This window comes from Equus asinus, chromosome 9 (genome assembly GCF_041296235.1).
Source record: "Equus asinus isolate D_3611 breed Donkey chromosome 9, EquAss-T2T_v2, whole genome shotgun sequence".
In the NCBI taxonomy this organism is placed as follows: Eukaryota; Metazoa; Chordata; class Mammalia; order Perissodactyla; family Equidae; genus Equus; species Equus asinus.
Window position 1 is genome coordinate 96,629,697 of NC_091798.1, and position 17,046 is coordinate 96,646,742.

Sequence of the window (17,046 nt, forward strand, 5' to 3'; positions counted from 1 at the left end):
CCTGTTGCCAGCACCTTCGCTGTTCCCTCAGCCCTGCCCTGCCCCGGGACATGAGCTTCAGGGCCTCTGAGGGCTGCAACATTATCCTGGACTCATCTAGTGATAAGGAGCTCAATACCTCAGCATCCAGCACCTGGTTGCAGGAAGCCTTATCCCCTAGAAACTTCCCTGGATGGTGGGGTGAGGGGGCTCTCCTGTTCCCCTCGCACCCCTGCCTGCTCCCGGCTCCACTGGGCTGGCCTCTAGAGACGCCTTGAGCCCAAAGGGGACCCGGAGACAGGTTTCTGTCCAGACAGGGCCCCGCCCCTCCCTCTGCTCTGTCTGTTCCCTCTTCCTCCAGGCCCACCCCCAAGCCCACCCCACAAGCCCACTGGTTCCTGCTGCAGGAGTGGTTATGGCTGTTCTGACCGCGTGAGCCCCTCTGCCCACACCTGGGTCCCTGCTCCGCCCAGGGCAGCTGTGCCCTTTGGTCTGAGCCTGGGCTGCAGTCAGGGGCCCCTGGGCCTGGACTCCTGTGGCTCCCCTGGCCAGCAGGGGTAGGCTCGCCCGACTGCATGGTCACTGAGGGGCAGTGTGGGGACGACAGGCTAGTTCCACACGAGAGAGGCCTCTTACCTTGGGGCCTCTGAGCATCCCCATTTCCTCCACACCTGCTCCTGCCTCAGTCTCCTCATCTCATGCTGGCCCCTCCCTTCCCTGCATCCCAATTCTGGCCCCTTACCCAGCCCAGCTCATGGGGCTCCTTCCTGTTCTGGGACAGGCCCGGACATCCTGCACCACAGCCTTGTTCCCTCTGTCCCAGCATGGCGGCCCTCCCCGAAGGCCGGCTCCACGGGGCCAGGACTGTGCCTTGGTTGGTTCTGTCTCGCCCCAGGCCTGGGCGGACAACAAGCGAGGTGATAACAGGATGCCCCACTCCTTGGGCCTCGCATGGGGATGCTGAAAAGATGCCTTTGCCACAGGGCCCTCTGACTGACGGTGAGCATTGCCTACCGTTCTGGGTGTGGGTGACATTCCCTGCAAACAGCAGTCTGCCCGGCACCTGTGGTGTTGTCAGCATCAGAAGCCTCAGACACTTTCATGTCACGTCAGAGCAGTTAGAGGAGCCGTGAAATACTGTTGTGCTCCAGACTCAACTGAAATACAAGGCTGTCAGCCCGCCCCAGCCTTGTCACCTCCGGTGCGGATAACAGAGGCTGACATGTGACGGTACTGCGTCCCGTGCCCCTGTCTGCGCAGGGCTTCACTTGCACGTCTCCTCACCTTGTGGGGGTGCAGATGGAGTGCGGTCAGCGGGGCACCTGGAGGTGTGTGTCCTGGGACCATCTGACCGCCCTAAGTACCCCTCAGGGTCATCGCCACGTCAAGGTGATGGCAACCTGTCATCCTGAAGTCACCTGTCCCAAGGGTCTTGGAGCCTAATGGGGTCTGCTTCTCTTGAAATGGTGCATTGTTTATTTTAGGCAGTAGTGAGACCTTGTTCTGAGAAGGGGCCCATGGGCCTCACCGGTCTGTCAGGGTCCCTGGTGCACATACAGCCCCCAACAGTGCTGCTGACGCCTGGCAGGCCTCAGATGCCCCTTCTGCCTGCAGGACCTTGGCAAGCAGTCTGCCTGCAGCACCCCCACAGAGGTTAGGGTGGGATCTCTGGGGTCCCCTGGCTGGCCCCACCCCAGGTGTGTCGGTGGGATTGAACAGCTGATCTGGCCCAGCTACTAGGAAGGGGCCAGATCCAGAAAGATCTAGATCCATGCGGTGGAAGACTGCCTCCTGCCAGCCCTGCCTGTGGAAAGTGGTCAGTTTTTTGCAGTCTTGTCACCTCCCTCTGCCCCAGGCCTCTGGGCGTCCCTCTGCTTGGCCCCTGCCCCGCTTCCCCACAAGCCCAGGTCCCAGAGATCAGTCCTTGCTCACGGTCTGCTGGGGACTGCCTGCCAGTCCTAGACTCCTAGGACCCCCTCTCCCCTGCCAGGGAGGACACGGAGGCCTGAGGACAGGATGGGCATTCAGGTGACCAGAGGGGGCTCCATGACTGGACGTGGCGAGTGGGCAGCCCGGCCCTGGCACCCTCTGGGGCTTTCCTTTTAGACTGAGGCAGGGTTCATGTGAGTGACGTGCACATCTGTTCCAGGTGCAATTCGATGAGCTTTGGGATGGATCCATCCATGCATGCCCCAGTGAAGCCCACACCCCGGCAAGGACACAGAATTTCCACCCAGGCCAGCACCTTCGCACCTGCTTGCCCTGGTCCCACCAAACATGGATGCTTGGGCTGTTTCCAGTCTGGGCGACAATGACAGAGTTGCAGGGAGCTCAGACTGGGCCTCCCCTGCCTCTGTGGCCCTGCTGTCCACAGGGCAGCACCCTCCTGTCCCTTAATAACCCTGTCGGGGGCAGATGGTCCCACCCCCCCATGCCCCCTGCCCTCTGCCCTTTGCCCTCCCACCTGCAATAGAGCCCCCAGCGCTGACCCTACCCCCTCCTCGGGGGCCCAGGGGAGGGTCCCATCTCCTTCCAGGCCAGATGTCTACCTGCTGGGACATTTGGAGGTCTGAAAAAATTCTCCCTCAAATCCTGCAAAGGGACCAGCTGGACCCTCAGCTGGGGCCTGTCTGGGACACCTGCGGTGTGGTCCCTTGGCCACCTGCAGGGCCTGTGTCTGAGCTCAGAGCTCCTGGGGACCAGCCGGCCATGGGCTGCCCCATCAAGGGACAGGGCTGAGGGCTTGCAGCTGCTCTGTCCTGGGGGGTGACACTGGGGCCTGCTCACGTCAGAGCTTTCCGGGAGTGCCCAAGGGCTGGGGGTGCAGCCAGGTCAGCAAAGGGCAGCAGAGAGTGGGGAGCAGCTGCGTATGTGGGGAGCTACTGTTCCTTGTGGCATGTAAGAGGAGGCTAAGTGGACTTTTGACACAGGGGATTGGCATCAGATAAGGCTTGCTCAAGGTGAGCTAGAGCTAAGAGTCCATCATTTCTTGTGTGGCAGGAAGTCACATGGGAGAGGTATGTGTGATGAGGACAGTGGAGGGGAGGGGCCCCTTTTGTCCTTGGAGGACAGCTGGTTGTGCCCTGTTTGGGGCAGCTGTGTGGGCCAAGGGGCAGGGATTTTTTCTGGATGAGGCCAGTGGGGCTAGAAGAGGCCCCATGTGGGGATGTGGTGTGGGCAGGCTCAGGGCAGCAGGGCCAGCAGAGATTGAGGGGCCGGAGGAGCCCTGTGACTCGGGGCCTTCCCTGGTGGTCTTTGGTGGTGGCTGGGGAGGGGCTGGAGGCTAGGTCACCAGCAGGAGGAGGCCACCAGAACCAGGCTGACCAAGGCGTGGAGCCACGGCACCAGCCAGGTGGTAAGTGGGGAGGGAGGAAGGGATGGGGCCCCCGGGACTGGGGGCGACATGCAATGTGAGGGGTGCAGCCCCAGGCTCCACCTGGACAAAGCTGTTCTCTTGGGACCCACCCCCAAGTTTGAGGGGGGGTGTGTGCCCCTCTCTTAGGCCTTCTCCCCATCACCAGGTACAGAGGACAGCAGGAGGGAGGGACCCTGCCTGGGCTGGGAGGCATCGAACACACCTGGGGCTCTGGAAACCCCAGGAGAGGGAACGGCTGGTCTTCGTTGTGTGACAAGTTCCAAAAACCTCAGTGGCTTAAAGCAACAGTGCTCATGCCCAGGGTTTGGGGGATCAGGACCTGGGGCATCTCGGTGACACTGACTGGCCCGAGGTCTCGAGTGGGTGCAGCCATGGCGCAATGTTGTGGAGCTGTGTCCCCCACATTTACGTCTGCCCAGAGCCTCAGAATGTGACCTCACATGGAAGTGGGGTCTTGGCTGCTGTCATCAAGGTAAGGATTGAGATGGGATGACCCTGGCTTAGGGCGGGCCCTGAATCCAATGACAGGTGTCTTTATAAGAAAGGAGAGAGAGATTTGAGACAGCGGGACACGGGGACACGCCACGTAGTGACAGAGGCAGAGATTCGGGTGACGCAGTTGCAAGCCCAGGAGTGCTAGGGGGACCAGCAGCTGGGAGAAGCAGGAAGGACCCTCCCCTGAAGCCTCTGGAGGGAGCATGGCTAGTCCACACCTTGATCTTGGACCTCTGGCCAAGACGTGGAGAGAACAAATTCCTGTTGTTTTGAGGCCCCCGTTTGGGGTCGTGTGTTCTGGCTGCCCTGGGACCTCGTGCAGGCTTCTTCTCTCCCAGCTGGTGCCCGGGCTAAAACGATGGGGCCCTGGACACCCTTCTCCTCCCTGTGCCTGTCCAGGTGGTGTCTGCACACAGGGGCCTCTGGGCGGTCGACTTCTCGCAAGTGGCTGCCTGGCCTGCCCGGATGAGTGTGTGTCTGCCGCTGGGCGGTTGGTCAAGGCAGTCAGTCGGCTGTGAGGCTTAGGGCCACACAGCGATGACCTCTGCCCATTGCAGCAGCTGTGGCTCTTGTGGTCACACCGGCCCCCTCCTGGGTGCTCCCTGCCTGCACCCCAGCAGGACCAGGGGAAGGACTGATGCGGCCTGTGCTGGCGCTGGAGGATACCCCTCACCCCCTGCCCTCACTCATCGCCCGGGAGCCCCGTGTCTGCAGGAAGCCAGGCATGGAGAATGTTGGCCCTGCAGTGTCGGTTATTGCAAAACTGCCTTGAAGACAGACCGGCAGCTGTGGGGCAGGACTCATGGGCCGCCTGCCATCCCCTCCCCCGGCAAACCCCAGTCCCAGGCCCAGGTGTGGACTATCCTCAGGGGGTCTGGGCAACATGCTGAGTGGGGTCCGGGGCAGGGGGCTCAGGCACTCTGGGGTTTCTGGGACCCAGCAAGTAGTGCTGTGCAGCTCCCCAAGGAAGCCGAGAGCCTGTGTCCATGGCCTCTGCCCCCGGCCCCTCATCCTGGTTCGCAGGCTTCAGGCACGCCAGCCCCCACAGTTCCTCATGGTGCCTGGGCTCCCGTCCCAGGGCCTTTGCACTGGCTGCCCCTCCCTCCCTCCACCTGTGCTCCCCGCTGCCCCCAAACAGCTCTCCCTGCTTCTCTGTGCCCTCACCTTGCTCTCCTCCATGGCACACCAACACACTCATGCATTTACTTGTTTTGTTGTTTTGTCTGTCCCTCACTGCCCATCAGGGCCTTTTCAGTGGACACAGCACAAATGCTCACTAACTACTTGCTGATTATTCCAGAGTGGATGGCGAGAGGGCAGGGCGGGCCTCAGGGGGCAGCCAGCAGGGACGGTGGCTCAGAGAGGGGCTGCCCTGCCTGGGGCCACACAGACTGGACGGAAGCCTCAGGCCCTGCAGTGTCTCAGCCGGCCAAGGGTAGGCGGGGCTCCCTGTGAGCCTGAGGCGCAGGATCCCCGCAGAGGCCGTCGGGCGGGGGCGCTCCTGCCCAGGCCGCTGCCCCGGCTGGGAACCGGCGCTTTAATTAAAACCCGCCCCTCTGCCTGACCCCGCGCTGCCATCACATTCTCCACTTAATTGGGGCCCTTCAGAGCGGCTGAGGTTAATTAAAAAGCCAGCTGAGGCATCGCGGTGTCCTGGCACCTGCCACCAGTGCCCGCCCCTTGCCCGGCGCCCCACCTGGGCCCCGGGTCGCGCCCTGAGCTGGGCACCCTGGGCCAGCCTCCTGCTCTGGTCTGTCCCAGCAGGTGTGCATCCTGCAGAGGCCCCAGGGTCTGGCATGCTCACTGTCACCCCCAGGGGAGGGCACGGCCGGCCTGCTCTGGGTCCCAGGCTGTGGTGGGCTGGCCCTGCCCTCTCCAGCCCCTAGCCTCCACCTGTGGGCGAAGCTGGGCACCCGAACCTGGGGAGCTGCTTCCTTAGGAGGGAGTCTTGAGCCTCTTCCTGACAGGCTGCCACCTCCCACCGCCCCGTAGCCCTGTAGGACTGTCTGTGAGGGGAGGCAGGGCCACTGGCTCCCCAGCTGCATTCAGGGGCTGGGCGCAGGCCCAGGAAGGGAGGCTGGTGGGCAGGGAGGGGCGGAGGTCATGGAGGCCCACCAGGCGAGAAGCCAGGGGCGTTGGGGCCGTGAGCCCAACCTTCAAGGCCTCATGTCCATGGGCCTGGCTGCAGAGAGGGACGCAAGGGGCAGAGGGAGACACAGGCACTTGGAGAAGGGCCAAGGCCCTGACAGAGTGGGCCTCATTCTGGCCTGTCTGTGGTCTATCAGGGAAAGGGGGGCGTGGGGGCTGTGCTTGCCTGAGGGCGGGGAGACCAGCCACTGGGCCAGGCCAGTGCAGTCAGCGCCTCGCGTTGTTCTGTCCTGGAGAGAAACTGTCCCTCGTCAACTTAGCAAAAAACATCTGCAGCGAACAGTGACAGTGGGACGGACCTGAGCTGGAGGCTGCCGCCATGCTGGGGGCTGTTAGGTGGGGTGTCGGCTGGGCTGGGCCGGTGTGCAGGGGGATCCCCAGGGAGGCCCCTCGTTCTGCCCAGGGTCCAGGCCTGTCCTCATGCCCTGACCTGCCAGGCTGATCTCTGACCTCAGGATGGCACTTGTCCTCCCTGGATGCACCCTGTGCTTAGTGGCTCCCAGGGCAGGAGAGACCCAGCACAGGACTCGTCCTCAGTATGCTGCTCACTCTGAGAGCACACCCTCCAAGCTTCAGCTCCCCGGTGCGATGTGGCAGGCGGCCGCGCTGTGGTCTGAGCCCAGGGCGCCCTTCCTCACGCTCCCTTCTGGGGGCGCTGGTGTGGGAGCTGGAGCATGGCTCCTGGGGAGCACATGCACAGGGACCCCAGCGTGGCTTCAGGCCAGCTGATGCTGGCACCACAATCGCAGGTGCCCCCATCACTCCCGAATCTCTCCCCAGATGAGGGGCATCTCTCTGGAGGGCTCACTCCGACTGGCCTGCCTAAGTGCTGGGCTGGGGAGCATGGATCTGTCAGGAGCCAGTCAGGAGTAGGGAGACAGCTGGGCCCGAGTGGCCAGGCAGGGCCCCTGCAGCCCCTGGGGTGGGTCAGTCTAGGGGCTTGGCACTAGAGCCCTCCGCACATGCACACACACACAGCTCCTCCTCTGCAGCCCTGCTGCCCTGTGCAGGCCCCAGGGCATTGGTGGCCATTCCCAGGGCTCCTGGGCTCGTCTCTGCAGACAGCAGGCTGGTGGGCTGGGCTGAACCAGGAGGCCCCATGAACTGTAGGCAGTGGAGGGAGCTGGGGAGCCCAAGAGGCCGGGGAGCCACTCTGGCAGTCCTGCACGGCCTCCTGCCTCTCAGGCTGATGTCAGGCGAGGGGCAGACGGGTGGACATCCCCTTCTCCCACAGCCCTCCCATGGCTGTCTGCCTGAGCCTGGACTCCACCACCCACCCACCTGCAGCACGGCCGGGGCCTCCCCCTTTCCTGCCTTCATGCTGCAGATGGCCACTGGGGTGGGGAGGGGTGCGGGGCAGAGGGTCCTGACGTTTGCTGCTGGGGCTGAGGGAGACCAAGGCCTGGGAGGTTGCAGGATCTGGGGTTGGATGCAGAGCTCCGCTGGGTGCCAGAGGATGCAGGCAGCCTTTGGAGCTCCCTTTGGAGGGGGCTCTCTGCCACAGAAGCCTTGCCTCCTCCTAGAAGCCTTCCTGGATTAAATGCAATGACCCAGGTGTTGGCCACCTCCTACCACACGAGCACTCTGCCAGCAGGATTCTGGCCAGTGCCAGCCCACTGCTGGTGAGTGAGCTAGTTGGGCCCTGGCCTCGGACGGGGCTGCGCGAGCAGGGGCTGCAGGAGCAGGCCGGCCTGCTGCTCTGGGTTGGAGGAAGGCTCCCCCGGGGCCAGGTCTCCCTGCCAGCCCAGCGCCTCCCTCCCAGCGGCCGGGCGTGTTTGGGTGGACGAGTCCTGGTCCTTACACCATAAATACCAATTTGCGGGGCCCCGAGAGCCAAATGACTGTTTACCGTGCGCTCCAGAGACTCAAATAAAAAAGAGGAGAGAAGGACCTGAGCGAGGAGCCAGCCCAGAGCTAAACATCAATTAGCACCTTCTGACTAGCTCCTGCCCCAGCTGCCAGGCGGGGGGTGGCAGTCCCAGGCTGGGGCCCTCCCCAGGACTTCCCCAGAGCCCTGGCAGCCCCCACTCCGGCCCTGGCATCGTCAGGGATGGACTCTCAGAGGCATAGGAGGCCTAAGGGGCCTGGTCCGAGGATGTTGGAGCCTTGGAAACTGCGCCCCACACTCATCTCCTCCTGGAAGCCCTCTCAGGTGATCCAGAAAGTGGCCAAGCAGCCACCCACTCTTGGCGGCCAAGGTCACCTGGTGGGGCGAGGAGAGGAGTGGGTGGGAGTGTCCTCCCTTAGCTGCTCCCCTTCCCTCACTTTATGTAGCACAGGGCGGGAGGAAACAGGATGGCCTCACTTGCACGAGCTCATGCCAGGCGGAGGGGCCGCTTCCAGCAGGCCTCAGTTTGCCGGCTGGTGCCTATGGACTGGAGGGCCGACAGCCCCTGCCAGGCGGGGTGGGAGGGAGGCCCTCTCCTTCCCCCAGCCTTCAGTGTCGCCCTGGGAGGCCACGCACCTTCCAGACCAAGTTTGAACTCTGGGTAGTACCTGGCTATGGGGCTGGAGGGCAGTGTTGGCAGGTCAGGCGCCCAGTTCTTGCTCGGGCGGGGAGGCCAAGGGGCTGCTAGAGAGGAGGCTGCTGACCTCCAGCCCGAGCCTCAGAGTGCCCTGATCTTGGGTGTCCTCCCAGAAGGTGTCATGAAGGGAAATGGGGTCCCAACAGGGCAATGGGCAGCAGGCAAGAGGGTTGGGCAACTTCTGGAAAGTGGGGCCTGGGAGTGGAGGCCACAGTAGGGCGAGCCAAGGGAGTGGGGCCATGCAGGCCATCAGGAGAGACCCAAGGGCAGGGCCGTGTCCCACAGACCAGGCCCCGGGGCAGGACTGTGTCCCCAGACCAGAGCCCTGGGCAGGGCAAAGGCCAGGCCAATGGAGCCTTGAAGTCCACTGGGCCCAGGCCCTGCTGGGGGAGGAGCATCAGTACATGGGGCCCAGAGCCGGCTGGGCGTCGCTAGCCCTCCCTCCTGGGCCTGGAGGCCTGGAGTGGTCCTGTACCTGCTGCCCTGGTGGTCCCAGCCCAGCACTGCGGGGCTCTGAGTCCCTGAAGGGAGGAAACCCAGGCCCCAGAGCCCAGAAAGTGGGATTCCGGGGGAGGCAGGGCCCTGGGGCCTGGAGGAGGGGGCCGGCCACACCCCCTCCAGGACTTCAAAGCTGCTGCCCCAGGAGTGTGAGATTTGCAGGGGGCTGGGCGAGGGGGCCCTGGTGGGCGAGGCCCCGCCACCTCCGGGCCTTTAATATGGTTATTCCTCTCCTGTCTCAACTACCTGCGAACAGGCCCGCCAGGCCCACTTCCGCCCTCTTCCAGAGCCAGGGGACAGGCGGGGCTGTTAACGCCCCAGAGGCGGCCTCTGAGGCCGTGGGCTGCCTGGGCTCTGCCTTCCCCCTGAGTAGTGGTACAGGGGAGCTTGGGGGCCAGGCAGGCTCCAGAGGGGGCTCCTGATGGAACATCCCATGTCAGCAAAGGGCAGGAGCAGAGACACCCTGGGGAGACCCCTCATCCCACTTCCTCTTGCAGGGGAGGGAAACTGAGGCCTGGAGAGGGGCAGGGATTGCTCCTGGCCAGTGGGAACTTGAGGGTTTCACCTCCTCACTCATGCAGGCTCTTCCCAGGCCCCCGTCCATACACTGGGGCCTGTCCTGTGGCCCCACAGGCCCTCTTCAGTGAGGTTCTGCCCCTCTCTGCCCTGGAGCTATGGTGTGAGGGTAGGGGGCCTGGCCCCAGGTCAGCACAGGCCTGGTGCCTCACCTCCGGAGAGCTGGGACCTCTCCACTGTGGTCCTGCTCCTGGCCTGCAGGGGGCCTCAGGCCTGGCACCCAGAAGCTGGAGAAGGGTCCCTGATACGCTGTGTATTCCCAGGCCAGTGTCGGCCCCTCTCTGGGACCTGGTGGGACAGAGCCTGGATACTGGGGGTTTGCAGTCCTGTGACTCAGAGGTGTGGGGGCCAGACAGGCATAACCTACCTCTGTGTCTTTCCCTCTGGGTGGCCCCGTCTTGTCTCCAGGTGTTGGGGCTCCAGTCCCCTCACACGCCTGGCCTTGCGGCCCCTGTGACTCTGTGGGCATGCCCACACCCCTGCCCACCCCTCTCTCTGGCCCTTTCATCTGTGGAGCCCCAGTACCTGGTTCCCAGCAGGCGCCAGTTAGGGCTGCTCCTGCCCAGGCCTGAGTCAGGGGTGCTCCCAGCTATGCTGGCTGTGCACGCACAGTGCCCACGGATGCTCTGGGGAGGCATCCCCACCTCCAGGCTTGACCCCTGTGGGGAGTGTCCTATCTGGCTCTATTGGCCAGGATGGCCTGGCAGGCTGTGTGGGCTCAGGGGCGCCCCTGCTGGTGGCTCACCCCGTGGGGAGATGGGCTGCCTGTTCTCTGGCCTCGGAGTCACTGCCCTGTGCACTTAATCCCCAGCTCCCTCTTTATAGAGCATCCGCCTGCAGCCTGTCTGGCCCTGGCTGACCGTCGGGGCCTCAGCTGGATCCCTGGTGGTCAGCTGCAGCCCCAGAGCAGTGGGTGGCCCAGCCTGAAATGGTCCTGGTGGGAGAGCAGCCAGCACGAGGCTGTGGGCTTGGGGTGGGACATGGCTGTGTGGGCACATGAGGATGCAGGATTTCAGGTGGGTGGGAGGGATGCTGAGAGTCTGGAGCCCTGGGTCTGCAGCCTGTCCCTTCGCCCTGCTGGGCCCCGTCCAGCTCTGTCTTCGGTGGCCTGGAGCCTCCAGCAAAGACCGGTATGGCCAGTAGGGGATGGAGGGGAGGCTGGGGGAACCCCAGGCCTTGTCTTGAGGGACAAGGCCATGACCTTCCACCACCAGGCTTTTCTTGCCCTCGAGGTGCACCCACCCGCCACTCCACCCAACAGGCAGCTCCCCACCCCCTCCCATGGCTCTCTCCTGGCACAGGACTCTGTCTAGGGTGGATACCCCCGACCTCCCTGGGTCTCTAGGACCGCTTGCCCTGGGTCTGCACCCCCCATCCATGTCCCCCCACTCTCCATGTGGAGCCCTGACCTCCCTGTGTCTCACCCCAAGTCCAGGACCCCCTGCTCTGCATATGTACCCCTGTGTCCAGGACCCCCTGACCTCCCTGGGTCTCCCCTGTCCAAGACCCCTGTTCTGCCAGCCGTGGCTCTCTGTTGGTGGAGGGTGGTCCTTTTTTCCTGTGCCTCAGGGGCACTGTGTGGCCCTGATGCTCCAGCTGCAGGAGGGTTGTGCCCAGGGAACCCCTGGTCAAGTGTCTGTTGGGAACAGAGCTGACCCAGGGCAGGCGTGGGCGCCCAGGTGGGGATGAGGTTGGTGTCTGTGCCCAAGAGAGGTGGTGGGGGGACAGGCAGTGGGCAGCAGAGCTGAAGGGCCCAGTGGGGTGGGGGGCAGGGGAGCCTGGGTGCATGTCACCAGAGCAGGGGCTATCCTCCACTGAGACCTGGGGACGCCTCTGGGCCCCCTGGAGGAAGCTGGGTGGCGATGAGCTGCTTGGGCAGGGGCTGCTTCTGTCAGTCCTTGAGGGTGTCCCGAGCTTCTCATGTGTCCCTCCACCCTGCATGCAAAGCCACGCAGATCGCCGTCCCTCTTCACCCCATGAGCGGGCTTCCCTCCCTCCACCTTCAGCAAGCATGGGCCTCCCACCACCCTCCCTGCAAGGCATCTTCCCTTCCAGCAAATGGCCCATGCACAGGGCTCCCAAAGACAGGGCCGCCCCATCCCCATCCCGAGGTCCTGGGCATGGTGCTGGGTGCTGGGGCAACCCTACACTCTCAGCCTTGCATGCCTGAGCTATGCCCTGTGGTGGGTGAGGGGGCTCGGGGGTTCAGGGGCAGTTTGGCCCCTGGACTGAGATGGACAGGGGCAGACCAGGAGCCCCTGAGGGTCTTGGCCTCGTGCAGTGGCTTGCTGTCAGTGAGGGATGTCCTCATGGCCTCCAAGCTGGATTCCAGCCCTACGACTGTGACTAAGCTGGCCTCTGCAGGCAGCAGGAGGAGGCCAGGCCCAGGAGAAGTGCCGCCTGATTCCCAGGCTCCCGGTGGGTGGGCCTCTGGTTGAGGGAGCATGCCTCACCTCCCAGCCAGAGCGGGCTTCTGGGGTGCCCTGTGGTGGGCCGAGATGGGGTCCCCACACAGGGACCACATCCCCAAGCCCAGAAAGCATGGCCACGTAGCCAGCGCCTGGCTGTCGGCCAAGTGAAGCTTGGCATTGAAGGTGGACATTGGGGAAGTGGCATGTCTGGCTTGGTGGACGTGTGTGCCGCTGTGCAGGTGGCCGCTGTGCTTTCTCTGCCCCTACAGGAGACTTCCGTTGGGTCTCTAGTCTAGCCCCAGACCTCAAGACTACCGGCTGCCTCCTCCTTTCCTTGGTGTGGCCGCCCCTCTTCCCTCCCTTGGAATTCCAGCTCTGGAGACCACGGCAGAGTCCCCAGGAGTCTCCAGGAGTCTCCGAGCTACTCAAGCCGCTGCCTCCTCCCATCCTGGCCCATGGCGTCGCCCATCCAGCCCCCGTGCCTGAGACCCACCACCAGAAATCCAGCACAGTTCACAGGCTTGTTTGATTGTTTCTTCTTTTTTTTTGTTTTGTTTGTCACTTTCCCCGTTGTTTGCAACTCACAAGCTATGACTAAAATAATTTCTTTCATAGAAAGAAAAGGAAAAAAACAACAACACATCTGTTTGTCTAGCTCCAGTGTATGGTGGATATAGCAGCATCGGAAATAAAATTAAAACAAAAATGCAAAATTCAAGGCAGAGGAAGGTCGAGTCCCCCGAGGGGAATGCACAAAGGCTCCTCCTGCCTGGAGGGTGGGTCCTCAGGGGCAGGGGTAGGGGGACGTTTCACAGTGGCAGAGGCTGAGCGAGCAGGGGTCTCGCGTGGCAGCACCTGGCCGGAAGTCCATGTGGGCGCTGGTGTAGGAGAGTGGCCTCTCTCGTTCCCAAGCCAGGTGGACCAGTCAGAAGGCGAGGAGGGCCGAGCAGCCAGCCAGAGGCTCCAGGACAACGGCCAGGGATAGGCAGATCTGGCACACCATAGCCGTAGCAGCAGGACCCGGGGGCGAGTCCTGGCCATGAGGGGCTAGGAGGGAGACCACGCCTCTTGGAGCTGTGGGTTCTCTGTCTGCAGCACCGTCATGGGCTTATCCTCCCCAAATTCCCAAACAACTCGATCCAACCCAAAGTGAGCCTCCGAGGCAGGTGAAGGAGCTGGGCGGCCGGGATGGTGGCACAGGCCAGTGGCTCTGGGCTCCCTTCCTGTCTTCCCCTTACAAGAGGCTGTGGAGGAGGGACTGAGGGAGGTGCTGAGGCCAAGAAGGAGGCAAGGGCAGGGCGGGTCAGCAGGCTTTGCTTCTCTCCGTGGATGGAGGGACCCGGTGCAGGTGGGAGATGTTAGGAAGAAGGGAGGGACAGGTGGTGGAACATTGCGACAGCTGCAAAGTAGAGGGCACAGCTGATCAGGCCTAGAGAGCCCTGGCTGGGGCCTGGGCCACAGTAGGGACGGTCACTGGGAAGAGGCCCGGATGTCTGACGCCAGGGCACAGGGCCGCCGGGGCAGAGCGGGGCCTTCGGGCCAGGCCGCTCCTCGGCCTCCCGCTGTCAGGCTCCATCTCCTCCCCCAGACGGAGCCGGTGCCGTTAGTGGGGCTCTGCAGGACGAAGGCTCTCCCCATAGGGCCGACCCCAGGTCGAGGGAGGGGTGCCATAGGCCTCCTGGCGCCCGAAAAGTTCCAGGGCGCTGCACTGGGAGGCTGGCCCCCAGACCCCAGAGGAAGCAGGGACCAGATGCCACCGCACCAGTCTCCGCGGCTGGTTCCACCAGGAGAGCCCTCTACACAGACGAGGCAGGAGGCGGATGGAACCCAAGAGGTGGGCTGGGGAGGAGGGGGATGGAGGGCTGAGTCCACAGCCCAGGACCCAGTCCCCTCACGGAGCCCGCCCAGGAGCCCGCCCCACGGGGAGGAGCCCCACTCACCCCTGGAGCCCCGCCCCTCTCGGGAAGCCGCGCCCGCCCCAGGGGACCCCGCCCCCATCAAAAGCCCCGCCCACAAGGGAGCCCCGCCCCAGGGGACGCAGGCCCCACCGGGAGGAGCCCCACCCCCAAGGGAGGAGCCCCACCCCAGGGGACCCCGCCCCCAGCAGGAGCCCAGAATGTATCGGGAGAAGCCCCGCCCCCACTGGGAGCCCCGCCCCCACTGGGAGGAGCCCCGCCCCACCGGGAGGAGCCCCGCCCCTCTCGCGGAGCCCGCCCGCTACTTGCAGGTGTGCACGTCGTAGACGCGCGCACACTCCTGGCAGCTCACGTAGCAGCACCAGTGGAAGACGCAGTGGCACTTCTCCCGGCGCCGCTCGCTGCGCGCGTTGTGGCCGCGGCCGCAGCACAGCAGGTCGCAGCCGTCGATGCCGTGCGAGCTCACGTTGCAGGTGCGGTCGCGCGTGCCGAAGGAGCCCGTCTCGGGGTTGGGCTCGCAGAAGTTGGGCGAAGCCTCGTAGTAGACCAGGTCGCGCTCCGTGGGCACCTTGAAGTGGGTGTAGCGCGGCCGCAGCGTCTCCACCCAGCCGCGCGACTCGCGGTGCTTCTCCACCACCATCTCCGAGGCGCTGTCGTACTTGTCCTTGAGGAAGTCACCGATGGCGCGGAAGTCGGGCTGCGACCACCAGCAGGTCTTCACCTCGCAGCTGCCCGACAGCCCGTGGCACTTGCACTTGAGGTGCATGTGGCTGGCGATGGCCTGCAGGGGCGTGCGAGCGGGGGCGTCAGGGCCGGCCGGCGCCCGGTGGGTCTGCGCGGGACCGGTCTCCTCGGCCGTGCTCCTTGCCCACAGTCCCCGCCAAGCTCGCCTGGCAAAAGCGGCCCCCCTGTCAGCTCGCTAAAGCGCCCTCTCCGTGGGCTCCAGCGCCGCCCCTTCGCGCGCCGTCTCTGGGCACCCGAGATCGCCAGAGGGCAGGGCCTAGGAGGGCCCCTCTTTCGTGGGCTGCATCTACTTCTACAGCAGCTATGACCCAGTGAAGGAAGGAAGGGGCTGTGACGTGTGGGGGTGGCGGTGCCAGCGTGCAAGCAGGAAGACGTTCATTCTCACCAGGAGAGCCCAAGACCCCCAGCCCGGAGGAGGTAGGCACCAGCTGCTGGCAAGGCTGGAAGCTGACCAGAGCGTGGGTAACGGGAGTGGCTTGAGCAGGGCACCTTCAGGGCCCAGGAAGCTGGGTTTATCGGACTGTAGGGGACTGCAGGGGGGCGGAAAGAGGAGGAGAGAGGCAGTGCTGGGGGTCAGGCTGTGGGGCTTGGGTGCCAGAGGGTGACCAACCAGCAGCGCCTGGGGAGGAGTTCGTGTATTTCTCCCCGTGGCATCGGGGAGCTCCAGGTTCTCTTTCCTTCTCTCTTTGGGGGAAGGAGGTGGATGTGGTGACTTCATCAGAAGGCCTAAGGCTGCCCTGTCCACTGTGGTGGGCAGAGGCCATGCATGAGCCCCTGACATGGGGCCGGTCCAAACCGAGAAGTGCTGTGCATGCAAACCCCACACGGGGCTCCCCAAGTCCCTGGAGTGCATACAAGAAGAGGGTGTGAAAGATCCCAGTCAGCACGTTAGTGCTGCTTGCATGACTGTGACGGTGAAATGTTGGATGTTTGGGTTAAATAAAATGTAGTGTTAAAACAAATTTTCACCTGTTTCCTTGTTAACTGTGGTTGAAAATTTCTAACTTCATATGTGGCTCCCATGACACGCCTACTGGACTGTGCTGGCCCAAGGCTTCGTGTGGGCTCTGCGCCCAGATGCTGCCTCCACCCCCCCCCCACCATGTCTTCAACCCTCCCTCTCACACTGTCCCTTTCCTGTGGCATCTGTAAATCGCCCGCTCACGTTCTGTCCAATCTCCATTTTCTTCTCTTTTCCGAAGAGGAGCCGCCACTTCCCATCTGTGCCTCCTCAGGCTCGGTTTCAGTTTTACTTTCATCAAAGTTGTATGTGCACCTGCTTTGGAGTCCAAGCGTTCCTAAGACCTGCTGAGAAGAATGGAGTTCTGCCCATGCTCAGCACCTCCCCAACCACCAGGCAGCGCCTTGCCCCCTCGCAGCTCTGGGAGATGAGTGTCTTGCCGCTTCCTGATTTTCAGTGTTGGGTGCTGTCTGCTGACCTCGCCACGAGGAGGGGATTTAGGTCTCAACACATCACCACTCTGATGCACTTTTGTGCCCTAAAAACTACAGCATGATCCCAGTTAGGTCACTATTTGGTGCCTAGGGTATCGGAAGGGTGTTAAATGTCACACCCAGCAGAGCCATGTGATACATTCGGATTACTTTTCCTTTCCTGCAAAATGTTTCGTTGTTGCTGTCTTTCAAGTACTTATCATGGATTCAGCCTCAAACTCTCCCTTGATTGTCTAAATATCCTCTTCAAGGCGTTCAGACACACCAGGTGTTCTAAGAAGCTTTCATCTTCTTGGAGACTTCTTTCTTGGAGGCTTCTGGTAAACTTTGCAAAATGTGCAAGTCTAAAAACAAATATTTTCTACTTGAAAAGTTGAAAAGATTCTTTAGCTGGGTATAAAATTCTTGGCTTATTTTTCCCCTCAGAGTTCTGAGAGCATCGCCCCGTTTCCTTCCAGCTTTCATTGTTCTTGGAAACTCTGATGCTGACTTGATTCCTGATCCTTGCGTGAAACCCAAGCCTTCTTCTGGAAAGCTTGAGGGGCCTTCTGTGTTGGACCTCATGATGGTGAGTCTGGATGCTGGCTCCCCTTTGTTGTACTGGTCACTTACTGGGCCTGTTTTGTCTGAAACTTGTGGCCTTCACTCCTGGGAAGCTTCCTGCCTTATTTCTTTGCCAACTTCCTCATCTCTGTGCTCATCACTGTCTCGCCAGAACACACCTTCCATATTTTCTATTTTTCCTATTTTCCACCTCTTGGTCTTTTTTTCTCTACTTTAAGGGAAGGATGTCTCAACTATCTTCCAAACTTTCTGCTCAGAGTTTTCTTTCTGCTGTCCCATTTTTAATTTCTAAGAGTTTTTTCCCCTCTGAATGTTCTTTTAAATTAACATCCTGTTCCAGTTTCATGGATACAGTGTTT

At 62.6% G+C, this 17,046-nt stretch overlaps 1 protein-coding gene across 1 annotated transcript in view; it reads right to left on the minus strand.

Moving 5' to 3' along the window:
- Positions 1–12,557: 12,557 nt before the first annotated feature.
- WNT3A (Wnt family member 3A) overlaps positions 12,558–17,046 on the minus strand; it is a 41,992-nt gene continuing 37,503 nt past the window's right edge. The window contains exon 4 of the mRNA XM_044778100.2: positions 12,558–14,705. Within this exon, the coding sequence (XP_044634035.1) occupies positions 14,226–14,705 (480 nt within the window). The 3' untranslated portion in view covers positions 12,558–14,225. The remainder of the gene's footprint in view (positions 14,706–17,046) is intronic.